The sequence below is a fragment of the Caloenas nicobarica genome, chromosome 3, assembly GCF_036013445.1.
Source record: "Caloenas nicobarica isolate bCalNic1 chromosome 3, bCalNic1.hap1, whole genome shotgun sequence".
In the NCBI taxonomy this organism is placed as follows: Eukaryota; Metazoa; Chordata; class Aves; order Columbiformes; family Columbidae; genus Caloenas; species Caloenas nicobarica.
The window spans coordinates 35,390,436-35,407,957 of NC_088247.1; the positions used below are offsets into that span (position 1 = coordinate 35,390,436).

A 17,522-nucleotide genomic window follows, 5' to 3' on the forward strand; every position below is an offset into this window, starting at 1 on the left:
TGACTTTCCTTGCATATGCTACTAGTTTACCCTGTAGATATCATAGCTCTAATTTCTTTTGTTGAAGTTTAATCTGAGATTGTTTTGGCTGAAGTAAGTTTAAAAAGGTGAGATCATGACATCGTCTTTCACTTGAAAAAGTGCAAAGCTCCTGCAGTTCTCTCAGTGCAGAGCTTTTGCATCATCTGTTGCCTTCAGCACTCTGCTTTCTATGCTGTTTACCCATTACTACACAAAAATCTACATAGCTCTTTCTCTTCCTGTTTATGCATTGGAGACTATTTCTCATATTAGGATAGTCTGCATATCTGAATTATTTGTTTCTGCTTTGGTCAGGCTTCTTTTGTCTTTTTCTTGATTTCTTTTAAGTACCTGTTGCCTTTGGTCAGCTTCACTGCCCCATGCACATTTACTTCAAATGTTATGAAATGCCTAAAGTGATATAAACTTAACTTGTTGTAATGTAGTGTTTTCCTCACCTGAGTTTTACCATAGCAGATGCATGCATCTTATTCTTGGGGCAAAGTATAAAATAAATAAGGTAATTTAATGTTACAGTTACTTTTTTACGAGTTTCCTAAAAGTATGAAAACACTCTTTCAAAAGGCAAATTGTTTATTCCTTTTTGCCTATGTCCTGCCAAACACCCTGAATTATTTTCACTGTTCTTTCCATATACACAGCATAACCCAGTTTATGAACTTGTACTGCAGGGATCTTTCGTTCATGTCAATGACACTTGTACTGAATAAATGTGTATTCTTTAGAGGCTTATTACATTTCAGTGTCAGTCAAATGCACTGTTACACTTTTGATTACTGTAAATGCTCTTGCTTTAAACAACATGGTGCTTCAGCCTTGACTGTATTGTTCCTTATACTCCTTGATCATCAGTAAAGATAGCACATGACAATGCTTGTAATTTTTAGAAATCTTATTTTGCAAAGAAATCAAAGTTTTGCTATCATTTGAATGGCTGTGATTCTTATTGCATTATTAACATACATTTTTGGGAATTATTTTTAACTTATTGTAGAAACGTTTTTGTTGTATTCCAGAAATAACCTACAGTCACCTCATGACATAGAAATAGAGGTGGCATTGAGGCCACTTTACATTGTGGTCTTTCTGGGAAATGTTATAGACAACTCAGATTTACAGCAAATATTTCAGGTGTGGTAAAATTCAGGAGGTTATTACTAATGATTTAGCACCAACATGATGGAATATGGAATACATATGCTAATATTTTACTGTTACTTGCCACTTTTGTGTTTCATCAGAAATCTAGTTCCTTAGATGGCTTTCTTTTTTATGATCCTGCTCAAGAAACCAGGTGAAAATATCTAATAATATTGCAAGAGTTGAATTTAGGATTAAATACATACCTATCTTAAGAAAGAAAAATATTTAATTTTGGGAAATAGTGATTATTTTTTCAACTTCAGTGTCCTCCACAGAGAAATCCTTGCCATTGACTTGCATTAGGAACAGTTTTGGTTTCATGTCACGCTTTCCCTATTTGTGCTTCATTCATCCTTCCAGACGAGATGCTAGTTGTAGTAACTCAGTCCTTTGGTAGCTAAATTACACTCAACTTCTGCTTAGCGTGGGGTACCGCTTCCTGGTCGTTTGAAAAGAAGACTGAATGAGCACATGAAGGAACACTCTTAGACTGTGCTATTTGCAGCCTGCCCTGCAACCTTCCACCGATTCAATGTCCTATTATCTCTGCAAAAGGAGCGATGCGGTGGGGCGTGCTGTGTCCCTTTTTGCCTTTGGCTTCAGTCATTACACTGGACTGAAGGTTGCCTATAGTCATAGACAAACTTCAAACTTGAAGTATTGTAATAAGCTTATTTAAATGCTTTATAAACCTGCTCAGTGTCCCAGGATGATGTAGTACAGACGATGAATATAATCTTGTTCTGTGTGTTGGTGAAGGAAACAGTTGTATCTCTGTTACTGTTATAGTAGTATCCTAACACTTTGAAGAAAGTTGCTGTGTTACTACACTGAACTGAATATGAATCCTGAAGATTACATTCATGCCTTTTAATGTCTGATTCTAGTAAGTCAACTGCGTTAATTTATTCTAAGATAGAAAAGGAGGTAAAATTGTTCTAGAAAGTGTGGAATAAATCTGCCAGAAACTGTTTCAAGTACTAAATATATCTTTCTAATAATCTGTGTGTGTTTGGGTTTGTGTTTTTGTTTGTTTTCATTCCAGAAAATAGACTCCAGCATCAGGAGCTGAAGATACTAGAGCCCAGGAGTCTGGAAAGTGAACAGCAACAATGTAGTTCTAGTGAAAGCTATAGAAAGCAGTTGGAACAGATTAAACCAAACTGTGTTAATGCAAGAAAAAAATGGCCAATTCAAGAAGTGACACAAAGAAGCTGCTATAGAGAGGTAAAGTAACAGGAATATGTATTGGTGTTCTAGCTGCAGCACATTGAAAAAATTGTGTTCTTCGTTGTGCTCCTTGTGTGGAATAATACTTTGCTTTGCCCCTGTAGGGAAAGCAATTGAGCCTTGAACAATCTGGTCATCCTGTTTCAAAAGGATTATCACCACCAGATGCTGTTTCTAAGAAAAATGATCTATCACAAGTTTGTGGAACACCAAGCACCACGTATAATGATTATATGGACTGGTAAGCTACTTATTTGAGCTACATACTCATGAATGGTAGTCAGTCTCTGCAAGCCTTCAGCAGTTTTTAAAAGGATTTCTTAAGCTTTTCTGTTCAGAGAGGAAACAAGATTTCTGAGTGCTTCCAACACTTGCTGTCAAGTGCCTGACTTGAAGATTCAGGTTGCATTTAGGGAACTTTGCCTTTCCTGTCAGCTTTTCAGCATTTGGAAGTACTCCATCAAATCAAGAAGTCCCTGTTACAGCATTTACCTCTTTCTCTCATCCCTGCTACATGACACTTTCTTTTGAATGCCTTGTTTTTTGTGACTGACAGGTTTTTAGATGGATAACTGTATAACCGTCTGGTTCCCATGGTGGAAGAGTCTGTGGGGCTTTTTTTTTAAAAAAAAGTGTAAGGAATGTAGAAGCTTGCAGAATTGAGCACTCAAGTTAGGAAATGCTAGCATTTGTTTATCCGGTCTTAAATTAGCCATAAACCCCTGTGCGTATGTTGATAAATCTTTCTAATTATATGATTACTTACTATTTTCCTAAGTCTCTACGGTGAATTGTATAGTTCAAGGCTGTATGATGAGTAATCACTGTTCCTGTTGGTAGGACCTTTGGCTCTGTAGCTGTAGAATTTAGAATATATGTAGTGAATGAAGCACATTGTCTCATGATGGAGCTTGATAAAAGTGGTCCTTGAATAGGTTCTGTTCTTGCTTCTATCAAACTTCGATAATATGGAAATTAAAAAAATTCTCATTACACACTGTACAGCACACAATATGCAGAATTGTTGAGTGCTTTTGCGTTCAGTGAGAACTGTGCCTTTTACTGGTTTTGACTATTTTTTTCAAACTTATTTTCTACAAAAAAAGTCCTCGGTATATAAATTCTTTTCCAATTCTTTATTTTTTTCTTAAATACTTGGTCTGTCCACTCACATACAGCATAGCGAAAGCTCTCAAAAAAACCCTGTCATTGCCTTGAGGTTGTTTGTCTCACTATGTTCACTTAGATTAAAAAATGTCTCCCTTAATCTAAAAAGGTTTCGAATGAAGAACAATAAACTGAAGAAAACTAACTATGGCTCAGGCTATCTTGCTGTCTTATGGTCAGATGCTTTTGTTATATGGTGCTTTCACTTTTCCAGTTTGTGGGGAGTGCCAGCTAGTATCTGATGATGGGCATTTAATTAGATACTGTTTTAAGAAATAGGTCCTAAGTATGTTATAATTTAAGTGTACTTCTCAAGGACTTCTAAGCCAAGAAGTTGAAGTGATCTTAATGCTAACTATTGAACATAGCAGAGGTTTGGGCTTTTGCTAGTCAATAGGGTTTAATTTTAAAGAAGCACTGAAGATTTCAGCTTTGCTAGAATAATCTTAAAAAAACCCAAACAAACAAAAAACCACAAACACAAAACCAAAAAAAACCAAACAAAACACAACAACTAAGTGCTGATATTGTTCACAACTTCCTTTAGTTTCAGAACACCGCTTGTAAAGAACAACTTTCTACCAGGATGTCAGATTTCTACTCCCTACGGCCAGGTCCCGTATTTCCTACCACATACTCCAGCAACTCCATTTCAAAATCAAGGTGGCTTGCAGGTAACAATTTTAGGCTGTCTTCTGCCACTTTCCAGTACGTATCTTTGTTGGAGACTACTTTAGGTTAGATATATGCATGTATGTCTACATGTGTTTTTTAATCTAAAGTTGCTGTTCATCTTTCTGGATGAGTAATGGAAAGCAGTCTGTATTGCTTATTCTCAGAATAACTATTTCTTCATATGTATGTCTGAATTTAGGTAAAATAAGTCAGCTCTTGAAAAATCAGTTCAGTTGTGTCAAAATCCTGAAGCCTTTGTCTGAAATCAAAGCCTTTTCAGATTCTACTTCATGAGAAAGGCAAGGACTAGAGTCACTATTTTTGTTCTGCTGTGCTTTTATTGTGGTACTGCCCACTACAGTGGAGTACCCAGAGAGAAGCAATGTGTTAGAAACCATAAGAGTCTGAGAGAGGTAAAAGAATGAAGAATTACATTCCTTCTCAATCTTGTTAAATTTTACAAATTTTGGTGCATTTGTAGTGACTCGAAATTGTGTAAAAATGGGTTACCTTCAATGGGTTGCACACTAGGGTAGGAATATTCCCAATTGTAGGTAGAATTGAGGGATAGGTTTAAGCTTCCTACCAGAAGATTAATTTAATAATATTAATCCTATTTAATAATATAAGATTAATATTAAAACTTGGTGGCATAAGAGTCCAGTGATGTTGCATACCAGATGATGATCACTATACAAATACTTTTGCTATGGGGATCTTTAGCTTTCAAGACAAACATACTTAAGCTATAGCTTTACCACACTTGCTCAGAAAGACCAAGGTGAAGCATATTAACTTAATAAGAAGTAGAGCTACCTTTTTCCACTGCATGTTATACTAATAGTTATTTACTTAACTTTTCCTTTATGTACACAGGTTGCAGCCTCTATACCTTCACATGAGTGTATTTCCATCAAAGGAAGAGTTTATACAATATTAAAGCAAATAGGGAGTGGAGGCTCAAGTAAGGTAAGATGCTCTTTTTTACCTTTGTGTAAAAGATATGTCGCTCATTTACACAGTGGAAGTTGCATTGTAAATATGTTGAAGTAATAAGGATTGCCTAGTACTAACGCATACAAAGTGTTTGAGTGACCTAGAAAATCTAGAAATTTGTCATTTTAATGCTGTGTTCAGACTTTATCTGTCATGGATGCAGAATAAATATAGTGCACAGATTTTATTTGGTATAATGCTGTTTTATCTGAGTCTTCAGATAGCCAGCAATAATAACTGAATTAATATCTTACTATGAAAATGATGCTTCAATTATTACAGGATTTTAAGCACAGTACTGTTCATTTTAGTGGAGAAACAAAGTGAAAACAGTGGGTAGATAAAGGGAGGTCTTGTAGTAAAGAATAAACAGCAAACAGAAATTCTGATAGATGTAGTCAGAACACTGAACAGAAGTTAAAAAAACAGGAAAAAGTGATCATCCAACTCATGAGCATCTAAATCTCATTTAAATCAGTAAACAATGGTGGGAGCCCACTTCCTTTTGGTTTATGCATGAAGGCCTGAAGGTAGATTGTGTATACTCTTGATGATAACAATTTCTATGGTGGAATGAGTATTAAAACTTGTGATAAAATCAGCTCTTCTGTTATAAGAGGTATGCTGCAGTATTAGCCTCTTAGTTTGAGAGGCTATTTTTTTGGGGCAGTGTGATTACATTGGTGGGAAATGTGTGGTTTGTAAGGTTGATTGAAAATTCCTGAAGTGGACAGGCCATCCCTTATTACTGAAGTCTTTTTTAACTTACCTGAGAAGTGGAGTGTAAATATGACTGAAATGGTGAGTAAACTGCTTCTTACAAAGGAAATTTGGGTCATAGAAGCTTGAGAAACAGTTCAGGCAAATTTTCTTGTTCAGAAGATAAAGAATTATAACAAAACCAACAGAAGCAGTTTTGTGTGAGTTAAATTTGTCTGTGTTCTTCTGTCTCCCACACCTCTATTTCACCTGTACGCTTCTGTCTGTGAAGACCATATTGCTAGTCACAGAGACTCACTGGCCAGCTTCCATCAGTGAGGACCTCCAGAAAGAAAAGCCTTCTGTACTGGCAGTGTCCAGCTGTAGAATGAAGCAGGATAGAAGGGGACCTCTGCATGTCACTTGGTCTAATGATCTGCTTAAAGCAAAACCAGAAGAGAGCAGGTTGCTCATAGTCTCTTGCAGTTGAGTTTTGGATATCACCAAGGATGGAGATTTCACAGCCTCTCTGGAAAGCCCGTTCCCCTGTTTGACTACATAATGATGAAAAAAGTTTCCGGATACCTACTTGGAATTCTCCTTGTTTTTTGCTATGCCTCTTGCCTCTCATACTTTGATGGTTCCAGAGGGGTCTTTTTCATACCTTCCCTTTCAATAGCTGAAGACAGCAATAAGATTCCCGTAGCCTTCTTATCCTAAAGCTGGAGGCTCAGTGCTGTCAGCCTCTTCTCATGGGCCATGTGGTCTAACCTCCAAATCATCTTAGTGTGATGAAATGGATGTGCAGTGGTGGGTCAAACCCTTTTCTCTGTGGGAGGTTTTTTCTTTTGCATTCTCTACCTTAGGAACACTTCAGACTTGTGATCAAATGCCTCTAGTGAAATATAATGTGGTACCAAGATGGTTTCTGATAGAGGGTTGTAACTTGTGGCTCCTTTCTTAATTTTTCTTCATGCTGACTTAAATAAACTTCTTAAATTTAGTGTTGCTTTTTCATTTTGAAAAGGTAAACTTTTAAAATTCTAGCTGTGGTGAGATGAAGAACCATAGCAAATTAGAATTAGGATTGAATAACTACATGAAGTTATTAACTGATACGGTTTTGCAGGTGTTTCAAGTACTGAATGAAAAGAAGCAGCTGTATGCTGTCAAATATGTGAATCTAGAGGAAGCTGATCAACAGACTGTTGAGAGCTATAAGAACGAAATTGCTCATTTGAGTAAACTGCAGCAACATAGTGATAAGATCATCCGCCTTTATGGCTAGTGAGTAAACACTAATTCTTTTAAACAATTATCTTTTGATATAAAGAAGTTGCCTTAAATTTTAATGTAAGTATATTTATTTATTTTTAGTGAAATTACTGATCATCATATCTACATGGTAATGGAGTGTGGGAATATTGATCTCAACAGCTGGCTCAAAAAGAAAAAAAACATTGATCCTTTGGAACGAAAGAGCTATTGGAAAAATATGCTGGAAGCTGTTCACACAATCCATGAATATGGTATTCTTAAATAATTCTAGGTATTTGTATAGGTTGTATGGCAGAGATAATATGAATGTGTTTAAATTTTTGGAGGTGGTGCTCTTTCTTTTGGTGTAAGCCTAGTGATCTTTGCAGATGGATATTTGCTGTATTGTGAAAATTATTTCAGTAAATCGAAAGACACGAGTAAATCTTGATGCAGAGGTAGGCTGACTTTGCTAACTCAAAGGGATCTCCAAGTATTACTGTTGTATGATGCTTTCTATTTTCTTTTAGCAGGCAGAAAATTATCTTTTCTGTATTAGACCACGTTGTATACTCCCAGTACTGCTTGTTCTCTATTAGACTCAAATTTCAGCTGCTTGTCTCCTCCAAAGAAGCTTTGACATTAATGACAACTTTTACACAGCTCTGTCATCTTTACTTTGACTTAGTGTTTCAGCTTTTTCTCATAGTTCTTCAGGCCTTCTTTCATCTTTACCTATGTAATTGAAGTGCATGCATCTGTATTCTGTTTGGCTCTACAACATAAGGGAGAGAGCAGATTTGGAGCATTTTCCTATTAAAAAAAAAACCAACCCTGTACATATTGCGGTGAGCATGACCACTTCATAGAACACTCAGTAGTACAGAAAGACAGCAAAATCTGCTACAACACAAGCTACCTACTATGTGATGTGTCCTTGAAACAAACAATTTTGCAAAATATAAAGATGGATTAATTTATTGTATGGATAACTAAAATCCATAATTAATCATGTAAGCAGGGTTTTTTGAGAGGTCAGTCATATGTAATCCTCACTGAATGGTACCCTTGAGATTTGGAAAACAGACTAAGCGATATAATTTATTTTAAGTACCTGCTTAGCTAATTACTTAAGAGAAAGCTGCAGGAGCGGACAGGCCATTGAAGTGATCCAGAACAGCAGTTCAGTATGTGCACTTAGAGGGCCCATCCCTGACTGACAGAAACTATGCAACTCAAGTGTCTCTGAGCTATTTTAGGGACCCTGCAGATTTGAATAAGTAATAACTCAAACGATAAACTCATGCAAGTCTTAACTGTTTAAAAATAAATGGGAACACTTTTAAGAAATGTGCAAAGAATAATTTGGTCTTGGCTGGATAAAGCTGATCTGCACCTTCTATCTGTGCAAGGACTATGGTAATTGAGCAATAAAAAAACCCCCATAGTAGTAACTTGGATTGACTTTAACCTCTATTTTACAGGCATTATTCACAGTGATCTGAAACCAGCAAACTTTCTGATAGTTGATGGAATGTTAAAACTAATTGACTTTGGCATTGCAAACCAAATGCAACCAGATGTGACAAGCATCATTAAAGATTCTCAGGTGACATATTTCTGGAAAACTGTTGTACACTTTCTGTAAAGTGCTATAGTACTTCCTGCTGATGTTGGTGAAAGTATTAACCTCAATGAATACTGAAATTTTATGCTGAGTGGTTTTATATGTAAATATAAATATTCATATGTATGAATTTTTGATGTTTTTATTATTATTATGTATGTATAACATTAGTATGTATATACTTATGTTATACATATATTAGTATATATGTATAACATTAGTATGATGTTATTATTATTAGGGCAACGGCCCTCAGCCTTAACAGAAACAAATTTTCAAGATGCTTTTCAGTGCTTTGAGACACAAATCTAACTTTTTATCAAGTGAGTTAAATTAAGTACATGTTTCATTTAAAGGAATATTTTTACATTTTTATGGCTAGGTTGGCACAATGAATTATATGCCACCTGAAGCAATAAAAGATATGTCTTCCTATGGAGAAAATGGGAAACCTCGATCTAAGGTAACAAATCTTTTTTTCTCCTGTTCCCTTAATGTTAAGAAGAAAGTAATCGAGTCATATATTGTAAGACTTGGTTTTCTTAAAATCTTCCACTGAAACTAGAACACAAGGAAATCCATTGTGCCACAATCATGATGGGCAGTGATTGAAGGTTAAGTTTATTCCTCTCAACTACATAAAAGCATTTTGCAGATGGTGTTTAGAAAAAAAATGTAAGTGCTGAATTAATGAGTAAAATTGAAAGCAAAACACATGCACAGCCTTGAGCTTTGGAGGAGCTGTTAATAATATAATAATATCTAAAGTGATAATAAATGTAAAAATATTATAAAATCTTCCACTATATTCAGTGTGAAAGGCATTGAACAGCAATGTAGAGTACAGTGAAATGCATGAAGCCTTTCAGGTATCAGAGGCTGTACTGATGACTAATGATTAAAAAAGTCTTTTGAGCATCTTAAGGGTCCACCGTGTTGTGCATCTCTGACAAGTCTGTCTTTACACAGAAATAGCTCCAGGGCAGAGCCTTCAGGGTTTTTTTTCTGGAAGGGTCTTCCATGGAGTGAGAGAATCATTCCTCAGTCACTTCTTGGTTACCTATTGTGCCGTTTATGTGCTTTTGTTTTAGGTTCCTTCTCCCAAAAACTGGTAGAGCTCTTAGGGTACTGCTGGCTGCTACACAGCTACATTTTAGCATTCTGCATAAATAACTTGTAAATAAATCTTTTTCTGAAAGCAAGAAAATTTGCTTTCTGATATAAACCATTGTTAGTGTGTTTGCTTAAGCAGCAAGATATGATGATGCTTGTGTCAGTGTCATATTTTTAATTCTTTTGAGTGGCAGGTTTTGCAAGAAATGAGTGGTACCTAATAAGTTATTTTAAAATATGATAGGGGGAGTCTAGTATTATACAGGACACACATATGAGTTCTGTGCACCCCATTAATTTTTCTATGCTACAGAGTACTGTGTATTGTAGAACTCTATAACTTCACTGGGGCAATAGAATGTGGATGATGAGGAAAATGCAGAAGGAAAGCAATTTCACATGGCAGTCAAATCTCAGTTAAGGGGCGAATAGTTTCATGGAAAGGTTTAAAAATGTGATCCATATTTATATGTACATGTATATAGATGTTCAAAGATTGTGACTTTTTGACAGTCGAATGGAAGTATTGCTGTCTAGTGAAACACAATCTTTCTAAAACCAGAATAGAATGTTTTATAGATGGATTTCTTTTCTTAAAGTGCTTCACCTTCCACAGGAGAAGTGGAAACTAAACTCTTCCTGTAAGGAACAGCCCAGGTGTGGTGGCTGAAATCTTGATCTGAATCCTTTGAACCCAGAGGAATTGACCTATGGCTTCCCACTTTGGGGACATAGCTGTGATGTCTCACTGGTTTCTGAATTGAATGAATTTAGTATGCTTTTATTTGCATGTACTCAAACCTGAAATTAGAATCCTCCTGTTCAACTTAAGGACTACCTTTAATTTTATTTTTAGTTGTTCAAGTAAGTTGATTTTCGAAGATAATCAATAAAAATAGCTTTCTTGTAGAATATTACTGAACAAAACCACATCACTGTTTTAGTAGATAATGGCATACGGTCTTGGTGATTATGTGTAATAGCTACTAAGATCTGTTACTCAGTGTAAAATAGACACATTGAGTGAAATGACTGTAGAATTATATGATAAATGGACTGAAGGGACAGTTCCTTAAGTGAGGAGTAATCTTATCTTTTTTTGGTTTTATATTAGATAAGTCCCAAAAGTGATGTGTGGTCATTGGGATGCATTTTGTACTGTATGACGTATGGAAGGACTCCATTTCAGCATATAACAAATCCAATTAATAAACTGCACGCTATTGTTGATCCTAGTTATGAAATAGAATTTCCAGATATTGCTGAGAAGGATCTTCAAGATGTGCTAAAGGTAACTCTCCCTTAAGATTAATTTTGATTTAAATAATAGCAACTTCTTTATTTAAAGCATATTTTCTTAAACTGGATGAGTTGTGCTTGAAATTTTTTTTTTTGCAAATAAATGCTCACTACTACTTGTAGGAACATGCTTTATTCCAAAACAAGACTTAATGAAGATAGAGCTGCTGCATATAGTTTCCATAGTAAAAGTACTTTCAGCTCAGTAGCAAATAAACACGTAAACAGTTAAAGCAGTCTGGCTTAACTCCTCTGGCTGAACACCCCAAAGTAGGTACAGTAGCTTTTGTACTCACTGTCCCTTCCCTCACCCAGGATATTTGCCTGGGTTTGAAACTTGGCCTGTGCTTTTTTACTCGAGCCCTTGTGCTCCTCAGTAATTGAGCTGAAATGCAGAAACACTTATCCCCTTCACTTTCAAATCTCGGTGTCATTCAGAATAAAAGAATATTGTAAGTTCTGATCTTTACCTCTTCTGACATTGTTGCTTGAGTAAAAACAAGATATAAACTTTACTCTGAAGATAATTGCTAATGAAGGCAATTAAGTTAATCTGTTGTTGTATTGAGTCTCTCTGAGTTTGGCAGTAAGAAGTCCTGACATACATTTATAGGGTCTTCACCCTCACTTTTAATACTTAAGAAAATTATTGCTTCATAGGTAAAGCATTCTTCCGCTTCTTTTTGTTTTCATTTGCAGCGCTGTTTAGTAAGAAATCCTAAACAAAGGATATCTGTTTCAGAGTTGCTGATACATCCATATGTTCAAATTCAAAGTCATTGTCAAACAGGTACATTTCTTTTTAAAATACATTTTTATTTAATAGTACTTATAATTCTGTTTAAGACGACAAAATGCTTTACTCTTATGCTTTCCACTTGCTGGCATAAAAATATATTTTGTTTGGTGCCCATGTATGTTTCAGAATTGACTTTAGTATTTTAATTCTTAAACTGATCACTGACTTCTTGTATACCTCTAAGATGCACCGGTAATTTATACATAGTAGTATACAACTTCAGCATAATTCTAAATTAACTGCAGGTGTTCCAAATGCAAAAGGAACAACAGAGGAAATGAAACGTATCCTTGGCCAGCTTGTTGGCTTGAATTCTCCCAACTCTATTTCTAGAGCTGCTAGGGTAAGTAGATTTTCTTTTCTGTTTTATATGGTAGTGCATGCTCCTGCAAACAAAGATAAGAATGGTTGGTAGCGAAAACTGAAAGCATACATGTATCAGAACTTTAACCACAGCTGGAAAAATATTATACCTTGTAGTGCTTTTGTTTGCAAGCATGCAGAATCTCTGCACACCCTTCTGAATGGGAGCAGTTGAAAGGATGATTGTAATCTTGGTTTTAGCTTTTTCTTTCCTTTCCACCTCCCAGTACATCTGTATTGTTTTATTTCCAAACTCTCCACTCATTTCCAGAATATCTCCTCTAAACCAGGCCTTACTGTGCTGCTTTGCTTTTAGATGCCCCAAAACTGTGGTAGGTCTTCTAATTTAAGAACAGTCATTATGGAGAAATGATGTAAATCAATCTGTCAAGTGTGCAAGCTATTGGACTGCAACTGTTCTTAATTCCTGGAAGCTGCTGAACTATTAATGCATTGCTATTTGTAAATTAGTTGCTGTGTGGTAAGGTATTATGATTTCAGCCTCTTGGTTTACTGCCTTGAAAGAAAAGTGTGATAACTCTTCACCAACTCAGTTCTTTCCACCCTTCTTTCAGAAGAGGTGATGGTGGTCAAATGTAAAGGTTAGATGGAATGCAAAGCTGCTTTCATGGGGAGGAAAGCAAATTGAATTTGCAGAAAGTATAATCTAAAGAAGTTTGTTTAAACTTACACTGCTAGTCATATCTGTTTGTGGGTTTGTTTGTTTTTTTTAATATGGGGGTGAATGAGCAATTATCCTTTTAACAATATTGTGATGTGCCTATGTTTGTTTGCCACTGTTTTTTCTATCTCATATAAAGCTTGCTCACCCAGAGTATGCAAATACCTCTCTCCTTCCATGCTGGTGTTTCACATCAGAGACAATTAATGAAGTAAACTTGATTTAAAATCTGTTTAAATCTAGTTTGTTCTCTGCCAACTTGTGAAGCTCTATACCTTTGCTTATGCTGCTAGGTCAGTGTATGTGTTTTCTTTTAGGCACTACATTGCATTACAACTGGTGCAACTATGCTGTCTTAAATGTATATCTTCTGATCTCTGAGAGGGAAATTTTAATATGGAGTTTGTAGTATTTCAGTATGTGATGACTTATTTCAAGTGGTAATGTTTGTTATAAAGATGGAGTTTGAATCCGTGTGCGATACAGCTGTGTTTACCTGAATATCTGTGTTTTTATTAACTTTCAGACTTTATATGAACAGTGCAACAGTGGTATAAGTCTTGATGTATCAGCATTTGCAAAACCTGGGAGTCAAAAATCATGGACAACGAAATGATGTACTGCTGTTCAGGACGCAACAGAGATGTTTGGTCTGTTCAAAAAATATTTTGTGCTGCTAGCTTTTAAAAGGACACTCAGCATAAAGTTCACATTTTTACATCTTCTTTGTCTTCTGATAATGCTTGCAGATCATTAAAAAGAAATTTAATTGGATGCTTTTCACTGGGAGCTGTTTCTCTCTTTGCATGCCACTTGGATTGAACAAAGAGAACTGCTATTTGGTGATTTTTTGTGTTTGGAGTACAAAAAAACATGTATGAGAATCTTCAAGTTTTATCCCTTGAAGCTAAAACAAAAAAAGTTCATAAAATGCAAACTGGTGTACATGAAAAACATGCAAATATCTCTTGAAATATTTCCTATGACATGAACACAGAGTTTTATGCTGTTCTGTGCTTTGCCAATAAATGCCTCTTGTGTCCAGTTTAATCATGACTAAGGAGTTAAGCATTCTTGTAAGTTATCAGTTATGATACTGGTAGATGCATGTAAAAGTCACCTGGTTTTTGGGCTGTTCCTGTGGTTAAGTGACATGGTGGAAGCATCAGTACTGTTCTGAAGAGTTATATGAATAAAATGATGTTTGTTCTATTAAAAATGCTACTATAAATCCAATATGCTTTTTTCAAAAGAGAAAACACACCAAGATTCATGATGGTCAGAAATCACTAATTTGGATTTTTTAAAAGCATTAACACTAAACACTCTTTAAAATGCACTGAATGTAGTGGGACTGTTTCTTACACGATTATTAGTGGACTGATCAGGTTTTGTTTTAACTGAGTTACATTTCTGGTGCAAGTATATGAATTTTAAATTTACTAAGTCATTGAAAGACGTTAAAATAACATCTAATAGTTTTAAATTGGAAAAAAAAAACCAAAAACCAACCAAACAAAAACCAACCTTGGCTTCAGTTTCCTGAGAGCTGCCATGCTGTCCTTGGATGCTTTCTAAAATGTGGAGCTTGTTAGTGCTCTATCTTGATCAAGAATTTTGAATTAGTCTCTTCTGCCTTTCATTCATAACAGCCCTGCATATAAACATCCCAACTTCATTATTAAATAGTTTGTTCCTTGTTTATCTACATGAATTAAGAGTGCACCACACTCCTTCATCACTGATGGAAAAAGTTCAAGGTCAGCGCTAGAGAAGCTTACCTTGACAATTTCTGCATGTTAGATTATTTAGTTCATGTTTTCTTACCTTGATCACTGAAATATTTTAAAACCTTTGATAGCTTTTGGATTTTGTGTTTTAAGTTTGGATAACTGATTTTGGGTTGAGATGTTGTAATGCTTCAAAAGCATTGAGGAGGGAGGTTTGTCTTTCATTGTAAGCCAATATTTAAATACTTTTCCCCCCTTGGTTTCCTTCAGCTTGCCTGGATTCACATGATTTAGTTTTTTTTGATGTGTGTTTGTTTTGTTTTCTTCTTTTTGATGTTGGGATGTTAGCTTTCATTTCCATGACTCTTGAAAGATTTAGAGGATCAAAAATCTGAGTGGCATGGTGCTACTGGTTACCTGTTTACCCAAACCTGTAGCAGTGCTGTGAAATCTCCATAAGGCCTGTGAAGAATGTCTTCTAGTTTACACTGCTGGGTTTTACTACATGACAAAAGTGTGACCATGCATCCAAGAACTGGAGCGCAAATCAAGTGCCTGGATATTCTTCCTACCTCCGTGGTGGAGGTGCAGCAAAACAATTACTCAAATAATTCAGTTTTTAAAAAAGGAAGAGTAGTATTTCTGTTACTTTATCAGGCCTTTGCTTAATGTCTGTCTTTCTAAACTCTAAGCCCCGTCCAGTTTCATGTGCCAGTTATGGCTATCCTGCTGTGTCAGAGCAAGTGCTTGTAAAAGAGTATTATTAATTACTCTGGGGTGTTGTGTTCCTGTGTTCAACACCTGCCCTCCTGTGGTTTTGGTTAGCAGATATTATCTGGAATACACAGAGGGAGTGATTAGGAGTGGGAACTACTGATACCAGCCCTTCTCCCCTCAGCCTGCTCAGGGAGGAGGGCTGAAGCGGGGGGAGAGAATGTGTCCTCACCCCAGTGATGGGGCACACGCAGGAGCAGCGCATCTCTCTTCTAAAGGCAAACTTAGAATCATGAACTTAACTTTGCTGTTAATCTAATTGTTTATTCTATGAAACAGATTATGGAGTCTCAGTCATCTGTGGGGCTGGGGGGAGCTGTCTCCTAGCAGGGGAAAAAAGTTAAAGACTTGTTCCCTGTAATGGTCCTATTCTGATTTTTTTTTTCTTTAATCACAGACTTTAGTACTTCTGTGGAAGCTCAGTGGTATTTCAAGCTAGTGAGTACACATGCTAATTGTACTCTTATCTGTTACATAAATGTTAAAGTTATAAATATTGAAGCTACTGAAGAAAAATGTTAATGTTCTGCACTTCTTGTATTCTAGACAGTTTAGGAGATGACATGGGAAATGAAACACTTTCTCTGGAGATAAAAATATGTATCATCCCCTTCAGAGAGAACCTCGTTAAGAATCTTTGCAGAAACATGATTTGTTCAGAGTTACTATTGAAATGTCTCCAAACTACTTGTTTAGATTACAGATCTTGAAATATTTCTGCGTAATTTTTCTGCTGTTATAATTAACTTTTGCTGTTTTGTTTTTCTGCTGGTTAGCACTGAATATGCAGAGAAGCAATGCTACATGTTGTATTTTTCCTGTTGTAGTGTATGGTTTATCAATCCTTTCATTCCGTGACTCCCAGAGAACCCACAGGAAATACAGCTGGCATGAGAGGGAGCTTATGAAAGAGGACTGAGGCTGATGAGAGGCAGTGGGTTGTTATCAGTCATCTCTTTTAAATAAAAATTTTCCATTGTAAATGTACAATTGATGTGTACTCCTTCCCTGCCTCAGTGGTGTGCTACAAGATATCTGCCTACCCTCCGCAGCTGCCACCTGCTGGAACTTCAATCCACTCCTATTGCGTTTTGGTTTTTTTTTTTTTGTTTATGTGAGGGTTTTTTGTTAGGTTATTGGAGGGAAGGGGTGCTTTACAGTCATCTCCTTTTTCAAATTCTGTTGGGATCTGAAAAATGTGTTTGGAGTACAGAATAGCTGTGCATGATTAGCTTTAAAGGACAGAAAACACTGGTCTTAAATGTTGGTTAACAGAGGTGGTCACCTGAAGCTTTCTTAAGCTAATAAAATGCCCATTGTGTTACTGTCACCCTCTGGTCCACAGTTCAGGATACTGTGTATATATAAAATGGGGAGAGAAGGTGGTTGACTAAACCAGAGGGTGTCTGTTTATAAACACTCTTAATGGATAAATGTGTAGTATAATGCTTTATCAGCTAATATTGAGATAGTGCAACTACATAAAAAGTAGAAATGCAAATGAGAACACCTTCAGTAAGTCCCCTTCAGTAATTCTTGTTCATAAAATGAGTCTGGAAAATTACAGCCTTTAAATCTAATACTGTGGTCCAAAAAACTCTTACTTGGCAGCTAATGCTAAGAAAAGCCCAACTGCAGAAGGGCACCTTCCCTTCTTATTTATGGAGGGGTATAGCATTGCTCAGACCCAGCTGCTGGATGTATAGTTAGACTTCAAAGATGAAGTTTTGAAGTCTCTGCTGTTGTAGTCTTGGTGTGCCAACACAGAATTGAGCCCTTAACAAATGAGACAGAGGCTGTTTGATCACATAACTCCCTGCTCTCAGGACACTTCTCCAAGGAGCAAGGCAAGTCTCCCCATGGCCCTGGAGGAGTCAGACTCCCACTTCTCTCCTCTGGCTTTGAAGGTACTCTCAGCTCCTGCTG

At 36.2% G+C, this 17,522-nt stretch overlaps 1 protein-coding gene across 1 annotated transcript in view; it reads left to right on the forward strand.

Moving 5' to 3' along the window:
- The window catches only part of TTK (TTK protein kinase), a 28,591-nt gene extending 14,883 nt beyond the window's left edge, over positions 1 to 13,708 (forward strand). Inside the window, exons 10-21 of the mRNA XM_065632084.1 lie at positions 2,231 to 2,412; positions 2,520 to 2,656; positions 4,130 to 4,256; positions 5,134 to 5,226; positions 7,082 to 7,239; positions 7,330 to 7,481; positions 8,694 to 8,818; positions 9,219 to 9,299; positions 11,064 to 11,240; positions 11,948 to 12,038; positions 12,293 to 12,390; positions 13,619 to 13,708. Of these exons, the coding sequence (XP_065488156.1) occupies positions 2,231 to 2,412; positions 2,520 to 2,656; positions 4,130 to 4,256; positions 5,134 to 5,226; positions 7,082 to 7,239; positions 7,330 to 7,481; positions 8,694 to 8,818; positions 9,219 to 9,299; positions 11,064 to 11,240; positions 11,948 to 12,038; positions 12,293 to 12,390; positions 13,619 to 13,708 (1,511 nt within the window). The remainder of the gene's footprint in view (positions 1 to 2,230; positions 2,413 to 2,519; positions 2,657 to 4,129; positions 4,257 to 5,133; positions 5,227 to 7,081; positions 7,240 to 7,329; positions 7,482 to 8,693; positions 8,819 to 9,218; positions 9,300 to 11,063; positions 11,241 to 11,947; positions 12,039 to 12,292; positions 12,391 to 13,618) is intronic.
- Positions 13,709 to 17,522: the final 3,814 nt, after the last annotated feature.